At 38.4% G+C, this 20,079-nt stretch overlaps 1 protein-coding gene across 1 annotated transcript in view; it reads left to right on the forward strand.

The window, feature by feature from the left end:
- Positions 1-20,079, forward strand: part of TMTC2 (transmembrane O-mannosyltransferase targeting cadherins 2) — a 259,966-nt gene that overhangs the window by 186,124 nt on the left and 53,763 nt on the right. Inside the window, exons 7-8 of the mRNA XM_075725112.1 lie at positions 1,008-1,086; positions 12,869-12,990. Coding sequence (XP_075581227.1) covers positions 1,008-1,086; positions 12,869-12,990 — 201 coding nt within the window. The remainder of the gene's footprint in view (positions 1-1,007; positions 1,087-12,868; positions 12,991-20,079) is intronic.

Consider the following 20,079-nt stretch of genomic DNA (forward strand, 5'->3'; position numbering starts at 1 on the left):
TGTAAGCAACCCTTCCTGAGCAGGACAGTTATCTCAGCTGTTTAAGATTAGGCATGCACAGGCTCTATGGATTCTCTGTCACTGTCTGCTGAATCCAGCTCTGTCAGGTGGCAGTTACTAATTGGTTAAAACACAGACACAGACAGCTAATACATCCATAAAGATAAGAGAAAAGCAGCATGTTGTCTGCATGGCTGATAGAGTGTGGAGTTGGAGTGCAATCCCTGGGAGGTGCAAGGGATTTTAAGAATATAAACCATCAGATTTTTGCCTGATGGTCATTGCAGTCTGACCCGAGCTTGATTTGATCATACACTTAGATTTTTTTCAAGCATATTTCAGCCTTCACAAGCTGCAACTATTTGACGGGATGATGGAGAAAATGATGCAGAGCTAACAGACTGACCAGTAAGCGTCCTAAGTGCTGAATGAATCATAAATGTGTGATCAAGTAATTCCAGGCACAGCACATTTACGAAGGGAATCCAATTTTGGCATTCTTGACGCTATAGTCGATCTCATTCTTTCTGTGGAGCAGACTTTAGTTGTGAGGATTATGTTTTGTTATTACTTGCCAGTAGAAAATGATTTATTTTTAGGTCACTTACTGTAGCTTAGTCATCAGAAAGTCCTTTGTCTGCAGTTTGATATGATTCCATATTTTCTGACAGCCTGTAGAATTTTATATATGTTTATAAACTCATGAGTCATTGAGGGGTTTAAAAAAATGTTCCTTTTATTTCCACCTGGGAAATTGGAACTAATTGGAAATTGCAATATTGAAATTAATTTGATCTCTTGTCAATAAGCTTCACTGAATTTGGTAAAACTTTTGTAAATGAGAAGTGTGAACTTTCTGTGACATTTATGATGCTGATATGTTTTCATTCTATCTGCACCTTTCATTTGGGGAAGGAAGACAGTTTGGCTGGACTTCATATGTGAAAGACTGCTTTTGAAATTGGTGTTTTACTAATGATTTGTCCCATTTGTGTGTCTCTCTTCAGGATGCCCTTATGGTTTACAAAGAAGCAATACAGAAAATGCCAAGACAGTTTGCACCACAGAGCTTATACAACATGATGGGTAAGTGTGTTGTTAGTGCTTCAGAAAGATACTTGTGGAGTCAGGCAGGGTGAAACAAAATTGCTTAGCCAGGCAACTGGTGCTTAAATGAATTAGCTAATAAAGACAAAAATAATTGTCTTCAGTAGATAGGAGCCAAATGAGGTTCAGAGCTTAAATGCCAGCAACTGCAATGCTGGATAAGGCACAACAAATGATGAGACTGTTAGATACTGGATATCTTTAAGAGTGTCCATGCAGCGCTTTTACATTTAGAATGCATGGATTAGTGTTTTTCTCTGCCCCTAGAATCTCTCATCCAGTATCTTGGAGACCTCATGTGCAATTCATATATCTTTTTTGTAATCTCCCATTTAGTCATCTGTGAAACTGAGAAGAAATTGTATTTACTTCACAGAAAATGGAGTGAGATTGATTATAACATAAAACCTAGTGTGGGTGTTGGATGTTAAATTTCCTTGTAAACCAACGAGATGTCCGAACAGGCCCACAGAGACAGTTGGAATTTTTTTTTTTTTCAGGTTGTGCGAAAAACTTGCCTCCCAGCTGACATATTGTTAGTTAGACATCTGCAATGAGAGGACTCTTCTTCCAGGACCAGCCTATCTGTCCTTCAAAATTTTAGCAGAGTCTCTTGAGTACTGCAAGAAAACATTAATTTAGCTGAGGTGTTTTTTTTAAAAAAACTTGAACTTCAGTTCCTCATATTCTTCATCACATCTTTATACAGGATACATTAAACAGATAAAAGAAGGAAGATAATATGAATTATTATTTATAGTATTCAGATCTGTAAACAAGAGGGCAGGTTCTTTGTTCCAGAGATGCTTTTAAGTGGAATTCTCTCTGAAAGGGCATGTGTTTCTGCTAAGCAGTCTCAGTGTCTGGCCCAGTAGAATCTGTGAGCTCCTACCTGGGACAGAAAAGGATGTAAGATACCTTTAAAGTAGTTGAAAGTAGAGCAATAAAAAATATATGTAGAAACAATTAGGATCAACAGGAAGCATGTCAGGGTTTGTGGCTTTTTTTTCCCCCGTCCCAATGCCTAAAATGCAAGGGAACATATTGATTGATACCAATTGGTTTGACACAGTTGTTGAAAGGAAGCACCACTCACACTTCTCTACTTATTTAGGAAAGGCATCTTTTATTAGCTCCTTACAAGTACTTGGGCATAGGAAAACAAAATTCTAAAATTGTAGTTGCAACTGATGCTATGTGTTTGCAAATCTCTGTAAATGCTAAATTAATACTTCTCTTGTCCACAGTGACAAGGTATCTAATGTCAATAACAGTATAAACACTTCCTTAACAGTTCATATAGTTCATTGGAGAGATACTTCTCCCTGAATGCTGAACTTTATCACATTAATGCCAATGGCTAAAATCCGTAAATCATACAAGTTGATTATTGCATGTGCTTTTGTTCAAAGTCATAGCTGAACTATTGTTTTATCAGTTTTCTCTATCAGCATTTGCTGATAAAATTGGTGGGGTTATCAAGAGTCACCTCTGTGAATTAAGCCTCTGCTTACTACCGGTGTCCTATAGTGACTGCTGAAGTGCTACAGTGCTCCAGCAAACCTTCTGAAGTTTGACTGCCCTCTTTAGTGTGGAGATACATTTCGTCATTCTGATAAAAGTGCTCCTGAGAAGTACAGAAATTGGAAAAAGTAAATCAATGTTGTTTCTAGCATGATGGTTGTTCCATTACAAAACAGGCCTGTGCCACCCTTTGTCTTTTCCCATGAATAGACCCTTCCTTTAGAACCACTATGACCTATAAGACTCTTTAGTTTTTTATTTTTTTGCCCATTGGTTACTTTTTTAGGTTCCGGAGGCCTTTCTCAGCTTCCTTTATAAGCACAGTCCATGATGTCCAAGTTCACTCTGTTCCTGGGATTTGCATTTATTAACTCACAAAGCAATAGTGAACACAAAGACGAGCTCAGTCCTTTGCCTGGGCTTGGCTGCTGCTACACTTCCTCCCTCCACTGCTGAGCCCATGGTCTGGCTTCTGTTTCCTTTAGGCAGCCACTGGCACCTCACAGATATCCTAGTGGTGTAGCAAGTTAGGGTCAGCTGAGCTTATCTTAGCCCCTTTCAGCCTATTGCAAAGAGCAACAGGGACTGTTTGGTGGATAAGGAATTGGCTGGATGGTCACATCCAGAGGGTCATGGTCAATGGATCGATGTCCACATGGAGACCAGTGACAAGTGGAGTCCCTCAGGGGTCCGTACTGGGACCAGTGCTATTTAACATCTTCATCAATGACACAGACAGTGGGATTGAGTGCACCCTCAGCAAGTTTGCAGATGACACCAAGCTGAGTGGTGCGGTTGACACACCAGAAGGACGAGATGTCATCCAAAGGGATCTGGACAGGCTGGAGAGGTGGGCCTGTGTGAACCTCATGAGGTTCAACAAGGCCAAGTGCAAGGTCCTGCACCTGGGACGGAGCAACCCCCGATATCCATACAGGCTGGGGGATGAAGGGATTGAGAGCAGCCCTGCGCAGAAGGACTTGGGGATACTGGTAGATGAAAAGCTGGACATGAGCTGGCAATGTGCGCTTGCAGCCCAGAAAGCCAACCAAATCCTGAGCTGCATCAAAAGCAGCGTGGCCAGCAGGTCGAGGGAGGTGATTCTGCCCCTCTGCTCTGCTCTGGTGAGACCTCACCTGGAGTGCTGCGTCCAGCTCTGGGGCCCTCAGCACAAGAAGGACATGGACCTGCTGGAGCGGGTCCAGAGGAGGGCCACCAAAATGATCCAAGGGCTGAAGCGCCTCTCCTATGAGGCCAGGCTGAGAGAGTTGGGGTTGTTCAGCCTGGAGAAGAGAAGGCTGCGAGGAGACCTTATTGTGGCCTTCCAGTACTTAAAGGGGGCCTACAGGAAGGATGGGGACAATCTTTCTAGTGAGGCCTGTTGTGACAGGACAAGGAATAATGGATTTAAACTAAAGAAGAACAGATTTAGACTAGACATAAGGAAGAATTTTTTTACAATGAGGGTGGTGAAGCAGTGGAACAGGTTTCCCAGAGAGGCAGTGGAGGCCCCATCCCTAGAAACATTCAAGGTCAGGTTGGACGGGGCTCTGAGCAACCTGATGGAGTTAAAGCTGTCCCTGCTCACTGCAGGGGGGTTGGGCTGGATGACCTCTAAAGGTCCCTTCCAACCCAAAGCATTCTATGATTCTATAATGATTATGGAGCTCTGTAAAGTGCAAATTACCCTGAACGTAGCATATATTTTGGTTGCTGTTGTGATGGCACCTGTTACAGGGAAATCAGAATTTGCTTCATGCTAGTTGCTGAGGTTGGCTTGTTGGTTATGCTGCAAAAGCAATCCAAGAGGCTACACACAGAGAAGGATAGCGACTCAAATTGAATACAGTGCAGCATTATTAACAGCAGGACTCAGACTGGTTTGTTTAAAGCTGTCCTGGATGCATCTGTGCATGAACATACATGACAGCAGTTAGACACGTTGACTTAGGTTAGTCTCTCCTACCTGTAATAGTGTAAAGGTTAGATGACAAGACAGAGCTCGGTACCTATGCTCACTTTACAGAGTGGAAAGAAAAAGATACCTCTGAGGAGTAATTAATCCCATCTGATTTAGACATCTATTTTAGATTATACAAATAATCCCCTGCAAGCATACTTCTGTAAACGGAGCTGAGATGACTAGCTTAGACTTGCTAGCTCAAGTTGGGTGAGATAAATCCTGAATACCTATTCAGTCATCTCTTTGCATTGGGTGTGACAGGAGAACAAGGCAACTGCATCCATTATCAGGATTGCATCCGCTCTGCAGCTCATACCGTGTCATTGGGCACCAGAAGGCGGACCGGATTGTTTATTTCTGTTTTGATGTTCAAGATAAAATTATAAACATGTTCACTATAACACTTCCATTGATAAACAGCATTACATAAACTTGTCTGACTACTTCTTGCCTTTAAAAGGGAGACCAGAGGAACTGAAATAGGCCAGTTCTGTCTCGTGTGCTTGGAACTGAATGAACCTGACTCTGAGCTGTGCCCACTCACTGTGTGCTCGTTGCTGGGGAGGAAGGGGGAGAAACTGGGGAGTGCTCTCCATCTGCTTGGGAAGGAAGGGTCCTTCCCAGTCTCTCCACATGTGGAAAAAGTCTTCGCAGTTTATCATGAAATCCAAGAATACAATTTGAGGATTATCTGCTACAGCTGTCATTGTGATTGATGTATTCTGAATCTCTGGCAATCACTCTGCTTGGTTCAGTGTTAGATATTGGCATGTGATGTAAGAAAACAGTGCTTCCTCTAATTTTTAATAATTATCATTTCATTGCAGATTTTCTGGAGACTTTTTTCCCCTGTATGATGCACATGACAAGAGAGAACAAACAGGAGTCGAACTGTTTAAACTGAATTAGAGTTTGAACTCCAGCGCTTGGAGTGCAGTAGCATTAACACTCCAGCAGTGTTAAGCCTTTACACCACCTGCTTTCCCTGTTTGTGTTACACTTCTTTTCCTGCCCTTGCTTCTATTGGCCTTTTGCTCTGACAGGCCCGGTGACGCATTCCTCTGGTGTGCCAGCCTGCCCGGCTCACTCTAGTCCTTTAAAACTGTGAGTAACTTGCCTCTTAAAGGAAAAAGATATATTAGGCCTCAAGAAGCAAGCCATCCATTTGACTTTGCATTTTATTCATGGTACAAAAGGCAGGACCAGAAGACCAGCATCAGATGTTCTAAGTTTGTGCATATGAAAAGTTGCAGGGTAGATTTTGGTCTCCTGTTGCTGTGATTTATTTTGCCAGGTGTGCAACAACTCAGCTAAGGAAACCATATGTTTCTCTGGCTTTGTACCAAGAAGTAAAACCTTTTCTTTTTTTTTTTTTTTTTTTCTTAAAAGAACCCAAACCAGCTAAAAATTAAAATGCTAAAAGTAGAATCAAAATAATTATTCAACAAGCTGTATAGTGTTGGCTTGGTATTTATTTTCTCTATGTCATATTTCTTTGATGTAAATTAGAAAGTACATGCTAAGGTTACACAGATTAATTTGCTTGGCATGGCAACGTGCACTACAAAGGCCAGAGTCCAGCTCAGCTGCATTAAATAGGTAATATATTTTGTTTAAAGTTTCAATTAAAACCTGGGGTCAAAAGATAAAATGGTCCCTGTGGGATCTTGAACACTTTAATGCCAATATTAGGATTGCTTAAGGATCAGCCTCTGCTCGAGATGTCTTTTGCGTTCCTTGAAATCTGATATTGTACAGTTGATTGTATTACATTGCTTTTAAAACCACACTGGCCCACCTGCTACAGTAATTCATACTCCTGCCAGTTAAGTGGTGTGAGGTGGACCATGGAGGCTTTATTTTAAAACTGAACAGTAACAAGAAAGATGTTGGGGTGGCATTGTCCAGGTTTAGATTGGCAAGATACTGTCATAAAGACAAATGTCTTGCTCACGCTTCATCTGCCCTTGCCAACTAACATCGAATGTCTATTTTCAAATGCATTTAATGCAAGGTCTTACAAACATCTTTTATAAGAAAGGCAAGTTACAAAAGAAGCTAACATTGCAGGAGTGGATGCAGTTAATGATGCACAGATTAGAGTTTAGATTTCTCCTTGCTAATCTGCTACATTGCACATGGACAGAAAACAAATCATATGCAAGTGGCAGCCAGGTACAGAACAGGAAAGGGGAGCCAGATTTTACATCTGGTGCAGAGGTTTGCATCATAAGTACAAAGGCTTAGCATGCAGAGAGACTTTCTGTGTTGATGATTATAACATAACTGTCGCTTTATTTGATTATGCTTTTGGGTGGATGTGGCTGTTTGTACAAACCTGTTAATATTGTTAAGGCTCCTATCCCATTTGCCTCTTGCTCCCATTAAATGTTTTTTTATTGAATTACTTTTAAATATTGTTTAGAACTCCAAGAAACACTTTTGCTGGTATAGTTTTACAGTTCATGCTGTGCAAGACTTACTTTTTAAGAGCCAAAGATGATTAAGCTGTGAAATACATATCCCACATCATAACTTATGCAGAGCATGGTACCTGTACTTGTCTAAGCTCCAGTCATCAGTGTGCTTCCTATGCATCTCATGAAGCTTTACTGGTAATTTCTTACTAAAAGTACATTATAAACTTTTTTCCCTTTAAAACTAGCTTGGTTGAAAAAAAAGATTTTTTTCTTTCATATATACATTTTATTATATGTTCTAGGGAAATAAGAATGGAGTCCACTCCAGTAGTGATGGGAGTAAAAGGCTGTGCTTCCTTTTCTCCCCCTCCCTGCTCCCATCCAGCTACTTTAACTCTTCTCCCTCTGAGACTTTGCAGACTATGGTAGTTTATATCTGCTGTCCAAAGCTGATTATAAATCTCGGGGCTGATTGCAATGTCTCCTGTTTTTTCACTTTGTTTTGTTTGAGGGATTCAACCTGGGTATGAAGGTTACAGCAGTGGATTGCTGAGGGGGTAGTGGACGCAATGTTTGAGACCAGGGTTTTTTTTCCAGGTTCTCAGGTTTTCTTAGTTTGGATTATTGATCTATAATTTCATGTGAAATGCATGAGTTTTCTTAGACAGTATTCTGAAAAAGCTAAGAGTCTAAGCCTCAAATGCATTTGTATTTTAAACATACGGGGTTTTTTTATGAAAATAAGTATAATTGTAACATCTGGAGACCAAAAATATGGATTGAAATTGGACTACAGGGATCCCAGTTAGGCATGATTCTAATGGAAGATGCTTGTATTAGGAGTGTTTTAATGAAACCTATACTGGCATAAGGTCTACAAAAAAAAAAAAAACAAAACCAACCCACCACCTTAAAATGTGTGTAAATAAAGTAAAAGGCAAGAAGAGAGTACAATCACTTGTTCAGTTATGAATTCTTAGTTTGTACCCTTATGATTTACTACTGGTTGCACATCTGTTGGAAAACGAAATTGTCTATCTCAGGTGAGCTCAGTGCTTCTATTTGTGTCAATATACTTCTTTCACTGGAAGTCTTTGTAACAACAGGAAACAGATGTGCAAAGTCCATGCTGTTCCACGCCGCAACTGATTTTATTTTACCCTTCATTTATATCTGTTTTCCACTTTATGTATTTTCCTTCAAAAGTAGCTTAGTGATCTAATTAAATCAGATCAGAGGCTTTGCTTTGGCTAATTGAGACCTATAAGAATCTGCTCAACCAAAGTAAATGTGGATTGACTCCCTCTTAAAATACAATACAGATTATTCTGTAAAAGGAAAAAAACAAACAGAATATGCTTAGTTTATAAAGAATGTGATGCTCATTAAGTTCACATGCTTCAGCTGTTTCAGAGAATATGTGCATGCACTGCATATTTATCACCAAGACTGTTAATCTTTTGCAGTACATCTCAAACTTCAGTATAGTATAACATCAAACTATGCTTCTAGATTTATTATGTTATTGTATGCACTGGTACCTAAGGGAAAAAAGAAGGAAGTTATATATCTAGGGAGGTGCATTTATGGTAAGTGCATCTGCAGCCTTGATTTGAACAAGGAGGCTGCGTGGTTGCATTATGAAAGACAAACCCTTTGTGGTATTGTGGTACACAGGGATGCAGACCTCTCCATCATTTTCTAAGGCAATCTGCTTATGTTCCCAATTCAAAGAAATGATGGAAAAATGAAACTTAAATCCTGACTGAATGTGTATCTTGGATATTTTCCTTTCAAAGTGCATCTCCATCTTCCTTTCTGTTGTGATGTCTGCTCTCGTCAGTGCCAAATTCTGTATTTTCTATATCACATTTTTACTATCCAGCAACTTGGGTGGCAGATAATTAACATATACAAGGATGATGCAAGGCAGATTTACCCTGCATTGTCTCCTTTGTGGAGATAATTTTTCAGTTGCCTTTTCAGCAATATCTTTTGGGGTCCTAAGAGGGAGACCACAAGAGGGTCATATGTCCTTAATCTGAAAGTATGGGTACATGGCACCTATAGAGACAAAGTGCTATTACATCCATAGTTCCATTGTACTTGCTCATCAAGTCGTCTAACATGCTCCCTGCAGGAGACGGCCTTTGCTTGGTATGACAGTGTGCATCTGAAACAGAACAAATATGAAATCAGCAGATGGGAGGTTAATCTGGAACCATGTAATATACATTCATGTAAATGGTACCTAATTTTGCTTTTTAACAATATGTGATATGTATTAGAAGATCTTAACTTCTGTCTTTTTTTTTTTTTTTTTTTCTTGAAGGATTTGTATTAAGATCACATTCCACTTCATTATCGAGTATAAAGTTAGCCTTTCAGGGGAAATAGCTGCTAGCAAGCTGATCCTCTATGAGTATTATTATTTAATATAAATATTTAATGTTTAATATGATTGGTATTGGTTTTAATTATTCTTAATTTGATCTGGGATCATTTTAGCAGGGGTGTTTTTGTTGTTGTTTTAGTTTGTTGGGTGTTTTTTTTTTGGTTTTGTTTATTTTGAAAGATTATTTTTCAGTCCCAAAGATTCTGGGGAAGTACAGGGAAATATTGCTTTGGAGGACGGTAGTTGTGCAACTGATCTATCTCTATGGCAAAGAAAATCCACTTGAGTACCAGGATTTTAGTTAGAGTGGTGTAAGCCTAGTTAAAAGGTAGCCCATTACTCAATCCTTTGTCATAAAGTATTAATAGAGGTGTTAATGAACTATGTATACACTCATTTAAATAATGTTTCAGTTGCATATTAATGTGTTTTTTTGTACTACATTAGTAAATGAGAGTTACAATTAAATAATCTATGTTCCTCCTTTTGGAATAGGCTAAGAAATGGGTGCATAAATAATAGAAAATATTAGCTGAACTGTAAAAATTGAAAAATTTTTGAATGACTGATTTGTATCCTTTTACTCCAGTTAGCTCTTGAATTTTTTGCCACCACTCATTGTGCCCGCAATGTTGCACATGGCTGCATGTTGATATGGATTAGGGAAATGAAATAACTGTCAATTTATGTCTTAAGGTTTCCTCTGCCATGAATTAATTTCTTTGTTGTTGTTACCTTTAGTAGAAAAGTAGAATGCAACTCTCTTGAACTTTATAATTGGACAGTTTTCATTAATAAATTGTGTGTGTGTGACCTTTCAGATTTTTAACGTGAGTTTTAAAAGATTTTACAGATTAAGTGACTGTTGAAGCAAATATAGAAAACTTCTCACATGTACCATTGGTTTGCATATTTTCTGCCAATGGACACTGTTATTTTCCTGAAGACTAAATCATTCGTGTTGCAAGTTTATAAAAATACATGATTGTAAATGACAAATATTTTAATCTCAGACACACAAATGCATCCTGAATGACAGAAGACAATCCATACATGTTTTCTCTGTCATTTTGTTGGAAAACTATCTGAAGCTGGAATAATTTTTATAAAAATTACATCAGTCCAACACATAAAATCACTTGATTGAATTAATACTTCAATTAACAGTTGCTTGATTTTATTCTGGTCTTTGAGTGTAGTGGTGGCAGAACCTCTGTCAGTTTTCAACTTACTTTGATTTCTTTTTAGTTAGGAGTGTCACTATAAATCATTCAGAAGAGGAAATTAATAACAGACCCCCTAACAATACTTCCTTCTCTAGTAATGACATGTTCTAATTGCTTATAATATTGCAATTCTTGATGATATGGGGCTTATGGGCAGAAAACAGACTCTTCAGAAGAAAAATGTTCAGCTATAGAGAATTCCCTGTAAAGTCTTCAGGGGAATAAAATTTCTTTTTCTACAGTTTGACATTTAGATTGACATATTGTAGCTTCATTTCTAGATGCGCCACTCAGAAATACCCTTAAAGTTTTTGGAGGTTAGCTTATAAAGTAGTTGAGCTCTTAAAATCTATTAAAAATTGAATTTGCCAGTACTCTGAAGATGTTAATCTCTCCCTATATCAGAGTCCATCATGGCAAATAGATGAGAACCTTGGATCTCTTTGAAATTTGGCAGTGCATTCAGCATATACTACCAGCAGATAATAACTCCATCTCTTATAGCTGCTTACATTTCTCTTTAAAGGATCTTCTTGTTAATTGCTTGAAACCTTGCCAAGCTCTAACAGGTTGGGCTGGAATTTTCCACTTAAAGAAAAGGGCAATATGGATTCCTCATTTCCTGTATGCTAAATGAAGCAGGGCCCTGTGGGAAAAATAGTATGCAATCAAATAATTAAACATTCTGCCATAAAGCATACAGCTAGGGAGAGGAGTTGATGGGAGCACATAGCTTGACTTCTGGCTTCTTCCATCCTTTCAACACTTCACTTCATGACTTTGTTTTGTGCATAACAAGGTATAATGTTATATGAGTGCTGGTGTAGTGAAAAAAAATGCATTTGACATTGATATCCCTGAATTTGATCGTGGGTTTTGGGGGGTGTTTGTGTTCTTTTGGGTTTTCTTTCCTGTTTGGATTTTTTTAAAAATTTGGCTTGGTTTTTTGGGGCAATTGTTCTTTTAGTTTGGCCCTAACCAGCAATAGAATGACTTGAATACTTCTGGGACTGAAACATCAGCTACTTCTGTGTATGTAATCAGATATGCAAGACTAGTGCATGAGTACAGAATGCTCTGTAGATCCTTGAATTAAAAATCCTGGTCTGCTAGATTTACAAGCTTGCACCCCTTTTTGGAAAAACTCTATTTGCTCATAAAAATCATATTGAGTCCTCTTAGCTTTGGCTCAGTGTGACTTCTGACTCTACATCATGCTCATTTTATCTCGGCTGTGGTTTGGTCATTTTGCATGCACTGCACCCTAACTCCTGAAACTCAAACTTATGTGCCATGTTTTGCCTGGAATGCTATCTTCTGGTGACAGAGAGAAAAAAAAAAAAAAATTAACTGGACTTACCCCAATTCTCTTTCATCAAGAAATCTTCCATAGCCCCTGTGAATACTCAAGGTGAAGTATCACTCCCATGATAAGAGTTCCTTCTATTTTCTTTCTTTGAGCGTGTAGGTCATACCTTTTTCTCTGAGTTTTGGGGATGTGATAGTTGGCCTCAAGCTTGAACAGAGAACACTGGTCCTTCTTTCTCTCTGTGATGCACTCACAGCTATTCATTTCCATGTGATGCAGAACTGAGGGCAGTGACTCACCTGGAGACAGCCTTAGCCATCCTCTGCTTGGGTCAGACGTAGTCCTCTCTTGATCCTCCAGTGGTGGCACTGGATAAACTGTGACTTCATAATTTTGGGAAGATACTTAGCCACCTATTTGGAATGAATCAGCTGGTAAGATGGTGAAATCCTGACTCTCCTGTAGGCATTTTCAGTCTGTCATTGGCTCAGGCAGGGGCACATTTACATCTAGGTTCTTGATGTATTATGATTAAATGCAAGGACATTCTGTGTTCTCCCTACCACTCCATGATGTGCAATGTAGACGGATGGAAAAGAAGTAACTTTTCTATAGCAGATGTGATAAAATTTCTGTTCTTTTGAGACTTTTGACTGAAACTTAGCAGATGGAGCTCTCTCTTGAAATTCTATTCCAGCAAGACTTTCATCTCAATGATGCTCTTTCAGCACTAAGGCCATAACTCAGTCTTCTCAGTCCAGTGTCTGTAAGGCTATTTTGCTTTTTCATTGCAGGTATTCAAAGCACTTCACCCTCTTCAAGATCTCTGCCCATTTAATAAACAGCAAATTATAAATGAGATGATAATTCTGGAGACCTTGAGAAATTTTGGGCATTCTCACTAACATTTGTTTCACCCTGCAGGAGAAGCCTATATGAGAATGAGCCGGCTGCCAGAAGCAGAGCGCTGGTACGTGGAGTCACTGCGATCCAAGAGTGACCACATCCCAGCCCATCTCACCTATGGAAAATTGCTGGCTCTGACGGTGAGTTAATCAGCAGCTCCTGGGAGCTGGTCCCAAGCTCTTCAAGTAGGTGAGGTAAAAGGATGGGAAGACTTTGTCCTGAAAATTGCTTATTGCCCTATTAGTCACGCTGTTTCAGTCATGCCTTCTAATTAAGGATTTTGGCAGCTTTGGTTTTTTGTGAAACATTGCATCCATTCCTGAAATGTTGCCACCTCTGTGTTGCAAATGGGTGATTTAGATTGCTTAAAGAACAACTGTCAAAGGTATTAGCAAAAGTTGTTTTAATCTGATGCTGTAAAAGTGCAACTTAACAAAGCTCGAAGGCAAGGTTCACTCTATTACTGTACGGCACGATCATTTGAACAATGATTCAAACCTACCAAGGCACAAATCAAAATTACCAAGTCAAAATCAAAGTTAACCATTCTACAAGGTTATGCATTATATTGGTTGCTTACCAAAGATTTGCTGCTGGTAAAAGGTCTCTCTGCCTTGAGGAGCAAGCTTGAGAGGCATCCCAGCTCAAGGGGAGATCACTGCCATGCAGCCAGGCTGCTTAGCTGGGAGAGCTCAAAGAAGGTTCACTTGCACTGTGGCGTTTATGGAAAAAAGTGGTTGGCTTGTAATTTGACTACAAATTACATGTGATGGGAAAGGTATGCATGACACTGCTACCCACAACTTCCTTTGTTCCTTGATAAATGAGTTAATTGCATGATAGTTGTTCCAAGCTCATATGCAGTGATGCTCACTGTGTCACTCGGCTCCTTTGTGGGTTTTCAGAGAAAAGATTGAAACTAGAGGAGTTCTTGGCCCATTTACAGCTTAGGCCTTTACCTCCTTTGGAGCCTGAACCAAACCACCGCTAATTTGGTTAAGGAGTTGAGTGCATCTGTCACACTCTGTACCCGAAGAAAACAGTTACAGTAGCGTAGAAGCTTTGTAACAGATAGTAAGGAGCTCTCTGGTTGAAAAAGCCTTTATTATAAGTAGTTTAAATCACGAGTCACGATATTAATAGAAAAAGATATTTGGTGTTTGACCCAGGGTTGTTGTAGCAGTCTATGGCAGAGCTAGAGGTATCACCTATACTTTTGTGAATTACATGTCTCATGCTTTGAATTTTCACTTCTTTAGGAGTATCTCTTTAGGCATGTGAACAGAACTACTCAACTACTAAAAGCTTGTTCTAAAAAAATCAGAAGAGTTGGACTTTTTAATTCCTTCAAAATTTACGTTGCCTTTTGAGTATAGATGAGCATGTATCTCCAGCTAAACTAGCCCCATATTATAGTTATAGCAGAGCACCAGTCCCTCCTTGGTTTTCACACATTTTGAAGATGCAAATGGATTTCTATTTTATTCACTAAAATAATTGTTTTAAAGCTGCCTTTCACTTGTTTTCCATTTCTCATTCCCATTTTTGTGACTATATCCTCTATCTTGTCTCTCTTCCACATTTGCTTTCATTGTTCACCCCAAGTGGTTTCATATTTCCTTTCTGTGCTCTACTGATACACCTTTGTATGGCTTTTCAGTCCTTGTGCCTCAGTCTGAATATCTTTCTCAGCTTTTCACCTAGCTGTAAGCTTTTACTCTGACCTTGTTTATGCCCTGTTCAGTCTTCAAGCAAAAATGTCCTTGGACACAGGGTAGAGATCCAGTGAAGAAAAATAGCTCATAATCAATTTCAGCAGATCTATTGCTGCCAAAAGTATCTGAATTTGGAAAAGGGGGAGAAGTTAGAACAGAGTTTTCTGTACAAGCAACAAGTGACAACATAATTAGAAAGAATTAAAAATTGTTCAGTGTTATCATGTCATGTCAAATACAGAGTTTGATTAAAAACTACCTGGATGGGAATTTTTAGCTTGTAATGGAAGTCAAGATGCTAGTGTTATATCCCCACTGCCTGTCAGTTCCAGGCCCTGGAAAGGCAGTTTTTTCCTACAGTTTCCAGTTACAGTTAAAATTTATTGGATATTGACAAATACATGCACTCGCTGATTACCTTTCTCTGGGATAGAACTGTAAGTAGGTTATACAGCAAAATTTCCTAATTTACCTTGCTTTTCTAGCATATATCTTCATATCTTGCACCTAAGAATAATAGCAGAAGGTCAGTGTTACTGGTTTCTTCTTAGCAGATCTTTGACACTGAAGTTCTAATTTATTCAAATTGCTGGGGAGAAAAAAAGAGTTTCCTCAATTAAAATCCAAATCTCTTTTTTTTCTTTTCTTTTTTTTTCTTGTTTTCTCTTCCACACACACTGCCCTACCCCAGTACTCCTCTGGTTAATTTTGCATTTTCTGAACTGCTGAGTATATGAAATATGAGGTCTGCCAGGGAAAGTCTTGAAGCTGTTCTGGGAAACAAGGTCTCACAGTTTTCTTCAAAATAACGAAATCCCCAAATCCCATAACTTTGTATAAACATTGTGAGCCACTAAAAAGAAATTTTTAATTTTTTCCACTCATTATGAAAGTTCAGTTACAGGATTAAACATTAGTGGCATACCCCCACTTTGGGAAGGAAGTGATGAAAAATGTAGATGAATCCTTATAGTAGAATAGAACTGTTTACTTTTCTGCAGGGATATAAATGCAAGATATGTGTGAGGTGGATTGTGCCTTGAGGATCTGCACTATGTGGAAGAATGTGTCTCATTAGCAAAAAGGGCAGGAGCTGTATATAACTTTGAACACTGAATACTGCACCAGGATAGGCAATAAAATACTCTGCCTATCCTTTCTCAACACACACTTGCTCACCTATACTTGCTCTGTGCCATAATCTGTTCTCATCACGTTTGTTTGTTATCATCTCTTGACACTTTCTTCTTTTATTACTGTTGCTTCTTCTCATATTCATGGCAACGTGTACAGATAGGATTCATGTCTGTTCTATTAACAGCAGCATAAGCTGAAAAGATGGTGCTGATGTCCTGTTGGCTTGTAGTGACATAGGACTTTATAAAAACATAACAAGGCAATGTGTTGATGGCAAAGTAATTACAGATGGCAGAAAATTTTTCAGGTGGTTATTTCATTCATGGAAAAAAAGTTCATTTATCTTTGATCTATTGAAATTTGGCATTTATTTCATTTAATTCTTTCAGTTACAAACTCTGAAAAGACATTCAACAGGAAAACGGATGATGAAGAGATTTGGCAATAGAATATGGATTTTTGTCTCCATGTTGGTCACTTAATCAGTTTTGCAGCCTACCATCTGCTCAGTGATTCACATTAAATGAACGTTGTCTAGTTTCTAGTATACCGAACTGTACTACTATTAGTTCCCATTGCAAATATGAGATTGCTGTAGCTGACATGCTTCCTGGAAGTCTGCATAGACTTCCTTGGGATTCAGTAGCATTAGAGCTGCTCCCTTTGGCATAGTTGTTTCAGCCCATACCTAACTTGAGGTACCACCGTGATTTATTTTTCTGCTAAACTTTGCTACCTAGTCTAATGGTCATTTTCTCACAGCTTGTATATTTAGGAGAGAGAAAAGCCTGCTTCGGTAAGTTTTCAGATGTTAGAGGAGGGGCATTTTAGAGGCTTCTTTCCTCTCATCTATTGGAACCAAACCTTCAGACTTCTTTGCAATCCTGTTTCTGAACATAAATGCTGAGACAAAACTATTGATAACACTTCTCTGTGTCTCTTTTCCAGGAGAGAAATGTGAGATGGCTGATGAAGTGAAGGGTGGAAGTGGGTGCTAACATAGAAAATTTTTCTGTCAGTGAAACTGGGGTGTGAGGGAGGAGAGGAGGAAGGTTTCATACAAGTTCCTAAGTTCCAACCAAAGGCAATTCTAGTACAAAAACTAATAGCAGCAAAGTCAAACCTGTAAAGTGCACAAATTCAGCTATGTTTTACTTCCTGATTTAAATTCCAATGGCGTGGCTTAATTTTAACCCCAGCTTTTCTGCTTCCTCAAGTCTGTTGCCAGTATTAATACTTACTAAAAGCAGGATGACATGATTCATTTAATCCCTTAGTGCCAATCTGGATACATGGACTGCCTTCTTGTACCTTCTATTTTTTTTGCCTTCCCGTAAGGGACTGTAAGGGCGACCTATGCCCAGTGTGTAGACTAGAGATTTGCAAAATTTCTTGGTCATTACAGCAGGCTATCCTTTACCAGCTTTCAGCAAAAGCTTTTCAAATTTTCATGAACAGGGACATAGAAATAAATGGGTGTTCTAGAGTGTAAGCTGTTTGTTTTGTTCATGTTGTCTGGCCTTGGTTCTGTCAAACACAAACTAGGAACTCTGCACATTTTCTAAATCCACAATGACCTGTGTCTGACTTTTCTTTTTTATTTTAATACTGAGTTCCACAGCAAACTTAAAATAAAGGCACCATATACTAGATGAGTTTATTAGCTTAGCAATGAAAAATATGTTTGGGCTTTTTTGTTTGGTTTTTTTTTATTATTATTATTATTTCTAACTTGAACAATAACCTGTACAATCAATCTGGTCTAAATAAAATATTAACTCTACTTTGAGCAGGGGATTGGACAGGATGAAGGTCACTTCCAACATGAATTGTTCTATGATTCTGTGTACCTTTCTTTGTTTTCATGCTGAAGCTAGTTCCAGTTCACTAAAATGCAGTGTTTTGAGTCAAAGTTGAGGTACAGACATGTATTTAGTATTAACATCTATTATCCTCTCTTACGGAAAAGAGATTTTAGAGGAGGATTAGCTTCTACCAGAATGGGTTACCCCTTGCAAGGTCATGAGTGGCATGTAAAACTGCAAAGAAGGTAAATCACAATTCATCTGCTGTAATAAACTTAAAATTATTATAACCATGCTGTAAGTGACAGATACTAATTTGTGTAATCATCTCAGGCTGATTTTACCAGTTTCCCATTTGCACGTAGCTAATGTCACTACTGTTCCAAAGGGCAATTTAAATTTTAAAATTCCATTTTGTGAGAGATGAAATAAACAATAGTAAACAAAAACATAATGTATGCTATGTAATTTTACTTGTGCTAATTCTTTTGGGTTTGTATATAGAATAGAATAGAATATTTCAGTTGAAAGGGACCTTCAGTGATCATCTAGTCCAACTGCCTGACCAATTCAGGGCTGACCAAAAATTAAATCATGTTATTAAAGGCATTGTCTAAATGCCTCTTAAACACTGACAGGCTTAGGGCATTGACCACCTCTCTAGAAAAGCCTGTTCTAGTGTTTGACCACCCTCTCAGTAAAGAAATGCCTCCTAACGTCCAGTCTAAACCTCCCCTGGTGCAGCTTTGAACCATTCCCACGTGTCCTGCCACTGGATACCAGGGAGAAGATAATGGCACCTCCCTCTCCAGTTCCTCTCCTCAGGAAGATGTAGAGAGCAATGAGGTTGGCCCTCAGCCTCCTTTTTTCCAAAGTAGACAAGCCCAAAGTCCTTAGCCGCTTCTCACAGGACACACCTTTCAGCCCTTTTACCAATTTTGTTGCCCTTCTCTGGACACATGCAAGGACCTTAACAGCCTTCTTAAATTGTGGGGCCCAGAACTTCACACAGTATTCAAGGTGAGGCTGCACCAGTGCTGAATAAAATATGCTCAATAAAACATGCTCAATAAAAGCACATACAATTTGTAAATTATTTCATTCATAAGTTTCCATTTATTTCAGAAAAAGTCTTCAAAAAACAGGTTTTGTTATTTGTGTAACATTCTCTTCCGAGATGAACCTCACTGACAACCTTTGATGGTGTTAATAAGTAGTTTGTTTGTTTACTTCTAGAAATGTTTTAATGAACAGTTAAAAAGGTATTTATTCAAGAAGAGGAGAATTTCTGAGTTTAGAAGTATGTGAAAATTGAGAGTATAGAGTGTTATAAGCCCAGTCTCTGACAGGTGATTAGGCAAACCTCTAGAAATAGTATTTCCTTCTCCAGCGCCTACACAAATTTTTGTATGTATGTATCTGGGAATATGGAAAGATGCAAACCCAAAGTAACCCAATAAAGTAAAAAATGAAATAGAAATCCAAATAAAACAAGCTTCCTTTCTCTACCTCTGAAAACCTGCTGGTGACAAACTTTTATCCATCAATGATAATTCTAAATACTAAACATGGCATTTCTGCACAAAATTATTCTCAGTAAAGTTACTTCCTGAATAACTTCAAAGATACATTTTTAAAACTCAGAACATGCTGTTCAGCTTGTAATAACTGTAATTTACATTGACATAAACCAAACCAACCAACCAACCGAAAACCAAACCAAAATTAACTGTTAATTTGTCATTAATTCTTGAAATACATAAGTGGTATAGTTCTAATTTGCATGCAATAAAACCTTTGGAGTAAAAAATTACTTAACATACTAAAACAATTTTGTTTTTATTTTAATGCAAACATTTGTCTCAAGGCTTGTTAACTCTTTTGGGATACAAGAAGTGCCAGGTGGACTTGGGCATGCTGCTGTATATGCAGAAAAAAACAGACCAACTTAAGACCTCCAAAGGAATAGCTAATGAATTTACAGTTGTCTTACCTAATATCATGTCACAAGTATTTCATAACCCCTATATTGGATAATGTTATATGTTCATATCTAAAAATTACAGCTCACTAAGCTACAATTTTCCTGAAAATATATTGGAACAGCATAATTTAGCTGTTGAAAAGCATGATTAGTAGCTCAGCTAGTAGAATAATTGGAAAATAGCCAGTTATCTGGGGCTTAAGTTTGTGCTTTTCTTTTTTTTATTATTTATTTTTCAGAAACAACATGTAGCTGTTTAGGACTGCAGTGCTTTAGCATTATGTATTTCCAAGTGCTTTTCATATCTTTAACTTGTTAAGCTGCATAAATTGCTTGAGAATTTTATTTGTCAGTGTGACATGTAAGTTGACCTAGCTGATCTCCTGGTAGCATGGAAGTTTGGTGCTACAGCATCTGAGCCTCATCCCTTGCTTAGGTAATTTATTTCTATATCACAAAGAAAAGCATAATTTTTGTAAAAGGCTTTAAAATTGCAAGGCTCCCAGTTCTAAGATAAAAATGAGTCTGTCAGAAATGACAGTGCCAGATGAGGCCTTGAGCATGTGCTGTAATTCATTTTCCATTTTA

Source organism: Pelecanus crispus, chromosome 1 (assembly GCF_030463565.1).
Source record: "Pelecanus crispus isolate bPelCri1 chromosome 1, bPelCri1.pri, whole genome shotgun sequence".
NCBI classification, from domain to species: domain Eukaryota; kingdom Metazoa; phylum Chordata; class Aves; order Pelecaniformes; family Pelecanidae; genus Pelecanus; species Pelecanus crispus.